This window comes from Lactuca serriola, chromosome 6, assembly GCF_051521515.1.
Source record: "Lactuca serriola cultivar US96UC23 chromosome 6, Lser_US96UC23_V15, whole genome shotgun sequence".
Classification (NCBI taxonomy): Eukaryota; Viridiplantae; Streptophyta; class Magnoliopsida; order Asterales; family Asteraceae; genus Lactuca; species Lactuca serriola.
In genome coordinates, this window is record NC_136413.1 from 60629291 (window position 1) to 60638459 (window position 9169).

The following is a 9169-nucleotide window of genomic DNA, read 5'->3' on the forward strand; positions in this document are numbered from 1 at the left end:
AATTAATATCATTACACTTGTCAATCTATTCATTCTTCATTTTAAAATTTCAAATTTCAAAATTTAAATCTCATAATGATTATATTAAATTAATAACATTAGAATAAAAATAAAATAAAATTAAACAAATTATAAAAAAATAAAATTTATTCAAATTATAAAATAATATATTTTACGTATTTATTTGAATCAACGATTACAATTTTATATATAACTAACATAATATCTCTTAATTAATATGTTATTTAAAATTATTAATTAATAGTTTTGAGTTTTTACTTAGAAAGTTTAATTAATCTTCTAACCGTGGTTCACACAGGTTATAAACTAGTTAGTATATATATCATGGTGGCATGAACTTGAGTTTCAAAAAATAAAAACTAAGGGATTAAATTGCAACTATTGCAAAACCCTCAAGGCCTTTAAAGCAAATAACCGCACAATTTATTATCATGTCGAGTCTCTCCAAAAATATTTACCAGCAACCGGCTACGCCTGGTACCCCAAGTTCACTCCTCATCAATATAAAACGCCGGTGATCAGCCATGCATATGCTGTGACTCGACTATTATTCAAACACTTTCTTGCCACTTCTTGATCTTGATTTCCCGACAATGCCAATCCACACACAGCTTGTCGACCGGGTTGCCGTCGGCCGCTACCAAGACGAAGTGACTCATCCCAGCGCCATCAAGGCGTTTGTGGCAGAGTTCATAAGTACTCTGATCTTTGTGTTCGCCGGCCAAGGCTCCGGAATGGCTTTTGGCAAGCTCACTGACGGTGGTGCAACCACCCCAGCTGGTCTAGTGGCGGCGGCACTTGCACATGGTTTTGGGTTGTTTGTGGCTGTCTCGGTCGGAGCTAATATCTCCGGCGGCCATGTCAACCCGGCTGTCACCTTTGGTGCCTTCATTGGTGGTAATATCACCTTACTCCGTGGAATCTTCTACATCATAGCACAGCTCCTTGGCTCTGTCGTAGCTTGCCTGCTCCTCTTTTTCTCCACCGGCGGTTTGGTAAGTTGATCACTTTCTAATTTTGAAACTAAAAATATAAATTATATGAAAATTTTGGATCGACAAGTTTAATTAATGGAAGTAAAATGGTATCAAAAGTATACAATATTGACAAAGTTACTAAGCTTGACAATAAAATCAATAATAAAAATGATTTTAACTATTTGTAAAATGATAAAGTACATTTTTAAATAATTATTTTAAAGAAACAATAATAACAATAGACGAATTTTTATTATATTTATTTTTACACGAATAACATACACTAATTATAACTTGATAATCTTTTGTAGTGGTAGTATTTTATTTCTTTTATGTTGTAATGAATTTTTATGCAATTTCATGTCGTTTTGAAGTGAATTACTTAGAAAATTCATAAAAAAAGTATGTGGTTAGTATGAATTACTCTTTTATAATTAGAAATAAAAATGTGTAGATGTTCATGTTATTTTACTAATCTATGTAGAAAATTTTATTTTTTTTAATTTAATAAACTTTTCTTTTTTATCATTTGATGTTATATTAAATGATAAAAAATAGTGATTTGTTATTTTAAATGCTAGAAAATTTAGTTATATAAATTGATCAAATATGTGAAATATACAATTTAATTATGTTGCGTCGGCCTTTATTAATTTCACATAATATAATACTTTATTTTACGACAATTTTTATATACCACTCATTTGCATTTCAATTTTATTAAATTATTAAATACGAATTTCACGAAGCAAAACCTAATAAAAAATGCAGGCAACCACCGGATTTTCATTGAGCGCCGGAGTATCAATCTGGAACGCCTTTGTCTTCGAAATCGTGATGACTTTCGGACTGGTGTACACCGTGTACGCCACCGCCATCGACCCAAAAAAGGGTGACGTCGGCATAATCGCTCCGTTGGCAATTGGATTAGTGGTGGCGGCTAACATTTTAGCCGGCGGTGCATTTACCGGAGCATCAATGAACCCCGCCGTTGCATTTGGCCCTGCGGTGGTTAGTTGGGACTGGAGGTGCCACTGGATTTACTGGGCTGGACCCCTAATCGGTGGTGGGATCGCCGGTGCCATTTATGAGCTTATCTTCATTAACCGCACTCATGAGCCTTTGCAAGGATCTGAGTTTTAAGGGATGTGAAAAGACTTTTATGCCCTTGTGAATCTTTGTTGTGTCTTCTCATTTATGAGTTGGTATTGTATGATTGTATTTGTAATTTGTATTGGCGTTTTCTTATTTAATTTAATTTCCATTGTGTGGAAAATAATTTTTTGGTATCAAATACGGTTTACGAATATAAATCTACTATGAAATTATGGATGTTTGGTGTAATAGCCGGATAATGTCATTGTTACAAAACGAATTATGCCCTTGATTTTATTTGGTCACTTTTGTTTTATTAGGTCGCTAAAGTGTCAAAATCTTGCCAAAAACCATTTGATGGAATGTGATGGACCAGGTTACCACATTTACGTGACATGCCACATACTGTTTCACCATAATGTAGTCATGTAGCGCAAATGTGTCATGATAGCCTTCATCCTATTAAAACGAATTTTTTTTATTAAAATTTTCAATTATTGTTATTATCATCAAATAAATTTTGAAAACTAAACATGAATTTCAGGTGTGTTACCCACCATCAATTTATTAACATTGTCATTCACCTTCCTCTAGCCGTCTCCCACCACCACCATGACACCATCACCATCAGGCTCCTGGTTGTTGGGGTTGAAACACACTTCTATTCAGAATTAGAACAAAAGGAGGAGCTTACTAGCTCAATTACAAGAAAAGAAAAACAACCCTCTATTACAAATACTCACTTTGTCACTCTCTGTTTTTGTGGTGTCTTACAACTATGGTTAGAGCCTCTATTTATACTTAAACAAGCCTACAATTACTATTGGGACCATTTATTGTGTTCATTATATGAACATACGAAGTTGCCATTTGAGTTCTTATTGTCAACATAGATAGAGGTGCAACTATTGATGTTAGGTTCACACTAAGTCTGGTTTACACTCAAATTTTCCCCCTTAAACCGAACTTGGATCGAGATTCGTCAGTCCGATCATGTTTCGCATTTCACCATGTTTCACGTATGCTAAAGCCTTTGTAAAGATGTCCGCCCGTTGATCATTCGAGTTGACATATTCCACTATAATTTGCCCACGTTCAACACATTCTCGTATGAAGTGATAATGAATGTCAATGTGTTTGCTTCGACCATGAAACACATGATTTTTCATCAATGTGATTGCTGACTTGTTATCGACATATAAAGTGATAGGCATGCTATGATGTCCCATGAGCTCCTTCACGAGATTAGCAAGCCAAATGGCTTGACATGTTGCTGTTGTAGCTGCCATGAACTCGGCTTCACACGTAGACAAATCAACAGTCTTTTGCTTTTGGGATTGACAAGTTATCACATTCCTTCCCAGATAGAAAATCATTTCACTTGTGCTCTTGCTATCAACAGGGTCACCTCCAAGATCACTATCGGTAAAACCAACCAAATCTTCAATTTCACGACCTCTTCCATAGTTGAGTCTATAATCAACGGTTCCTTTTACGTATCGTAAGATGTGTTTCACAACTTGAAAATGAAAAGTGTTTGGTTCCTCCATGAAACAATTTGCAATTCCAACCAAAAATGATAGGTCTGGTCGAGTGTGAGTTAACTATCTCAAACAACCTACCACTCGCCTATATTCAGTTGGATCAACTTTTTCACCATCTTCATCCTTCTTAACCTTCAACTTAGGTTCCATTGGTGACGTTGTCGGATTGCAATGCTCTAAAATCTTCTTTGCATAAGCCGTTTGTCGCAAAGATATTCCCCACTTCTTTTGCGAAACTTCGATTCCAAGGTAGTAAGACAGTAATCCCAAGTCACTCATTTCGAATTCTTTCTTCATTTGTTCTTTGAATTCGACAATGTCGTTAGTGTTCGACCCGGGAATGATCAAGTCATCAACATAGACACCAACAATAAAAATTTTGTCTTTTGAGTTCCTTTTGTAAACAGTTGGGTCTTGTGAACATTTTGTAAAACCAAGTCTTTTTAAGCTTTTATCCAAACGAATATTCCAAGCTCGAGGAGCTTGTTGTAGACTATAAAGAGCTTTATAAAGCTTGAACACCTTGTGATTGTTTGCTTTATCAACATATCCTTCTAGTTGGGTGACATAAACCTCCTCTTTGAGATCTCCATTGAGAAAATCTGACTTGACATTGAGATGATAGACAACCCACCCATGTTGAGTTGCTAAGGCAAGAATGAGCCTCACGGTGTCAAGTCGTGCTACCGGTGCAAAAACTTCATCAAAGTCGACTCCTTCCTTTTGTACAAATCCTTTTGCTACAAGTCAAGCTTTATGCTTCACCACTTTTCCCAAGTTGTCTTTCTTCACTTTAAACACCCATTTCAAACCGATTGTTTTGTGTCCGGGTGGCAAATCCGTAAGTTACCATGTCTTGTTCTTCTCGATTGCATCCAACTCTGTTTGCATAGCCTCCTGTCATGCCTTAGAGGTTACCGTCTCTTTAAAATTCAAGGGTTGATCCGTTGCAATCATCAACAATTCTCCTGGTTCAAGGAACACGTTTTCGGTTTCAGAATAAATATCGGTTAACAGACGCAATCCCCTTGGCCCAATCTCACTAGAAGGGATTTCCATATGGGGCGAGGTTGAAGAAAACGGGGCTAAGACAGGAGTTTGTGGAGCTGGTTTAGGCTCGTCAAATTCAGCATATGGTTGTCCAACTTGGATAGCATCAATTCTTGGACTGTTTGGTTGTTCCGGGTTGATTCGGGGTCATTTTGAGGTGTTTCAAGGTGTATTTGGGGTTGTGGTTCAATTATGGTAAAGGTCTTAGGAGTCACCATCTCTTCTTCTTTGTTTTTGTACCAATTCCATTCTTCTTTTTCCTCAAAAACAACATTGCAACTAACTCGCAACTTTTGGTCTTGCGGATCAAACAAACGGTTGCCTTTAGTTCCATCTTCCACACCTAAATACACCATCTTTTTACTTCGATCATCAAGCTTCTTCAAGTGACCACCTACTAGTTTAGCAAAAGCAACACAACCAAAAACTTTTAGATGTTCAAGGTTGGGATTTTTGCCAAACCATGTTTCATAAGGTGTCACACCCCAAAAACCAAGAACGGCGGAAACGTTCAGGGGTGTAGGACGTCATGTACAGTATCACAACAATGCAAAGTAGTAAACAAGCAACAACATCATCCATTGCATTAAAAGTAAATATTTAATACATGTGTGTTCTTTAATAGTAATAAGACACCAAAATATGAAATCAAAATAAAAGACGAGTCTTGTTTGTGCTCCGTCTTCTCAAACCTGGCCATCGTACCTGTCTACTGGTGACCTGAGAATACAATTTGTTTTGAAAGCGAGTATCAACATAAAGCTGGTGAATTCATAAGTATTTAAGTGTCATTGTATTGTTTTGGAAAGCTATTATGAATGCCATGTAAATCTTTGAATGTAACAATTGATATAAGTATGAAAACCCTAGAAAATCCCATATTTCCTATTAGTATAAGAGTAGTCTTCTACCAAGACCCGGATGTTTTGAAAGTAGTCTTCTACAATACCTTTATGTTTGAAAGTAGTCTTCTACCAAGACCTGTATGTTTGAAAGTAGTCTTCTACCAAGACCTGTATGATTTGCTATAACAATGATAGTTTTCCCTCTTTTCGACTATTACTAACAGTACCTAGTCTACCTCACCGTTTATGTGAATGTATCACAAAATAAAGTAATAGGAAAAATATAGCCATGTAAGTGTTATCCTTTTGTATTATGATCAACTCGACATCGCGACTGCTGAAATGTATAACCTTGAACATCCGTAGATTGTTCATTTTCCTCTGTAGCTGGCAACAGGTTTAAGGAATGGTTAGTCCCATAAAGGCACCCCTAATATAAGTATCAACTGTAGGCATCCGTAGATGTTCATTACCTCTGTTGCTAACAGGTGGGTTCCGGAATGGTTAGTCCCGTCTAATTATCCTTTTGTACTAGGATAGGCAGAACAATTTACAAATATGTAGTAGTAACTCATCATATTGAATCTAGGTACAAGTATCCATGTAAGTGTATACAATTAAATGTATATATGTAAATGTATTCATGTAGGCGTATCGATGTAGATGTATTCATGTAACATGTAATGTATAGTACAGACACATGAATGAACTGACTCTGGTGTAATTCCTTGTAATAGGACTAATGTTTTGTATCTCCTAACTATCCCTATAATAGTTGACTGGAAGGTAATTGATTGTCCAAGCAGGTTTATACACCCTTGCTACACAAGAGTGTGGGAAACTGAATGAAGGATTGAAAGCTATCATATCAATACATATATAAGAACATAAGTGTATAGATATAGTTTTGATCAAGAAGATGAAAATGGTTTTGTAAGACATTTAAGAGTTTTGAACAATAATTAACAATGACTTGATGTCATTTTAATAAACATTTCAAAAGTAATCCATTTGATAACAAAGTATTTTTAAGATAGAAAACGATTTCATACATCACATTTTGAAGCATGTGAAATCAGTTGGATGAAAACACAGTTATAAATCACATGTGATTGATTCTATAACATGCTGTTTTCTACTTGTATCCCCCCCTCCCATTAAAGCATTCAAAATCATTTAAAACATTGATTAAAGGGTATGAACTCACTTGTAGATGGTGGTTTGAATGAACCGAACGGTGTAGGATTGCTAAGTGTCAAGTGAAAGCTTGTACACACCTAAAGATCCTAGTTAACATATAATCACACATATATGCACCCAATTAGTCTTAAACTACTAATTGAAAATGTTAAGACATCCTAGAACATGATAAACACTTTATATAAGTGTTATAATCCCTAAGGATTGCATCTAAGTTGTTGTAGGACAAGGCTAGTGGGTTTAGGGTTCCAAAGGACCCCATTCTTGAGTTTACTCTCCAATACCATAACAACAATGAGTTTACGGTCATAAACACTTGAGTTTATGGCCGTAAGCTCCTAAGCCTTAGTTTATTTGGTGTTTTGAAGTCTTACATGTCCCTTAGAAGTATTGCTACTTGATGGCTTAGTCCTTGGAAGAGATTAGGGCACCTTTCAACTCCTTTGAGGAGTTCACGGCCCTAAAACCAATTCCCTTAGAGATTACAGCCATAATCTCTCATGGGTATGGTGTTTTTGGTGTTTTCAAGTCCCTAACTTAACTAGGAATGAATCTAGGCTAGTGTCCAAGGCTAATCACTCTTGATTGGGGTTCACGGTCCAAGAACTTCTTGGGCCGTGAACACCTTACTCTTGGTGTTCTTGGGGTGTTTTCTAGTCCTACATACATTAGGATACGAGTCTAGGCCAGTTTCATTGCAAAAGGAAGGGACTAGGGCACTCATTTATCCCTTAAAGAAGGGTTTACGGTCCAAGATGTTCTTGGGTCGTAAACTCTTTGATCTTGTGGTTTTGATATGATTTCTAGTTTATTAGACACATATCAAGCCCTATAATACACTTAGATAGAAGCACTCATGATTTGGGACGAAAGGTCGAAGATCTGTGAGAGAGAATTTGGCTTTTCTCTAGTTGGAAATGGAACAAATGAATAAATATGGCTAATGATCATATATATACCCCTAGGGTTTTGGACTGCAAACTCTATGTTTAGGTCGTATAATTCCAATTTCGTGGAGTATGAAATGTCATTGTTGCACAATAACCCTAATATCATCCCCTCTCCTGACATCTCCTAAAGTGTAAATCATAAAATGTTCAAACTTATCCCAAATCATTTGAAAGTTAACAGTAACTGTTCTGACTTCTATTGACTTGATATGTAGTACAGAATGGAAATTTCGGGTTGTCACATAAGGCGTCTTGTTGGGAAGTGCTTTTGTTGGCAGGCGGTTGAGAAGATAAACTGCATGTCTAACCGCTTCTCCCCAAAACTCTCGCGGAACATTTCTACCTTTGAGCAGACTTCTTACCATGTCCATAACGGTCCGATTTCGCCTTTTTACAACTCCATTTTGTTGAGGCGAATATGGTGGCGTAAGATGCCTTTGAATACCATTTTCTACACAAAATAATGAGAATTCTTTTGAAGTGAACTCTCCTCCTCGGTCCGTTCGAAGTGTCTTTATTTGATAACCCTAATTCTTTTCAACCATCAACTTGAACCGTTTGAAAGCGCTCAAGGCTTGAGACTTCTCCGATAGCATGTAAACCCACATCCACCGGCTAAAATCGTCTACTAAAATGAGAAAATATTTACTCCCTTAACAGAAGTAGGTGTGATCGGACCACATAAGTCCGCATGAACAAGTTGTAGAGGTTTTTGAGCCCAAAAAACTGCATGATCCGGGAAAGGAATTCGGGTTTGTTTGGAAAGAACGCACCCTTCACATACTTGGTTTGGGTGCTCAATCTTTGGGACTCCGATTGTCATATTCTTTTCGGACAACTTCTTTAAGGTGAGAAATTTAACATGACCAAGTCTAGAATGCCATATCCAAGCTGGTTCGTCTTTTGTTGCTAAAAGACAAGTCGATCTACTGGTCCTTAAAGGAGTTTTATATAACCGGTTTGGGGATCGTTTAACTCTCAAAAGAGAGTTTTGTTTCTATAAAAAAATGTCAGATCCGACCCATCCATTCTGACCCGACTCCCTTCCTCCGTCATTTGTCCAAGACTAAAAATATCGTTTTTTACACTTGGAATGAAATATACCTCATTAAGGAGTCTTTGGTCGCCATTTTTTCTATCGAATAAAATCGACCCTTTTCCCAAAATAACGGCGGTCGAACCATCCCTAAATATCACGTGACCCATAAGGTGCTCATCTAGTTCGTGAAACTTTGAGTGGTCTGCAGTCATGTGATTGCTAGCACCGTTGTCGAGATACCATACCTCAGACTCGACTCGACTTTCTCCAGATGCAAGAAGATTAACACAAATCTTCTCTCTTAGAGACACCTTTTTGTGTGCATATTCTTGTGCGGCTGCCATCATCAAAATAGGCTCTTCTTCATTGGCTTGATTGAGGTTCGCCTCCTCACCTCGATTCTTGTTTGACACTCCGAAGCATAATGACCAAATTCTTCACAAGTAAA

The 9169-nt window shown here is 36.9% G+C and overlaps 1 protein-coding gene across 1 annotated transcript; it reads left to right on the plus strand.

Annotated features, from left to right (window-relative positions):
• The first annotated feature begins 485 nt into the window (after nucleotides 1–485).
• LOC145058655 (aquaporin TIP1-1-like) lies at nucleotides 486–2292 on the plus strand. Its single transcript, XM_079006551.1, has 2 exons — nucleotides 486–1016; nucleotides 1770–2292. The coding sequence occupies exons 1-2, from the start codon at nucleotides 615–617 to the stop codon at nucleotides 2139–2141; spliced, it is 774 nt and encodes a 257-aa protein (XP_078862677.1). The 5' UTR covers nucleotides 486–614; the 3' UTR covers nucleotides 2142–2292.
• The last annotated feature ends 6877 nt before the right edge of the window (nucleotides 2293–9169 follow it).

Coding starts and splice junctions, on each gene's coding strand:
- LOC145058655 (XM_079006551.1), top strand. CDS start 615: ATGCCAATCCACACACAGCTTGTCGACCGGGTTGCCGTCGGCCGCTAC. Junction 1,017..1,769: donor TTTTCTCCACCGGCGGTTTG/GTAAGTTGATCA, acceptor TAAAAAATGCAG/GCAACCACCGGATTTTCATT.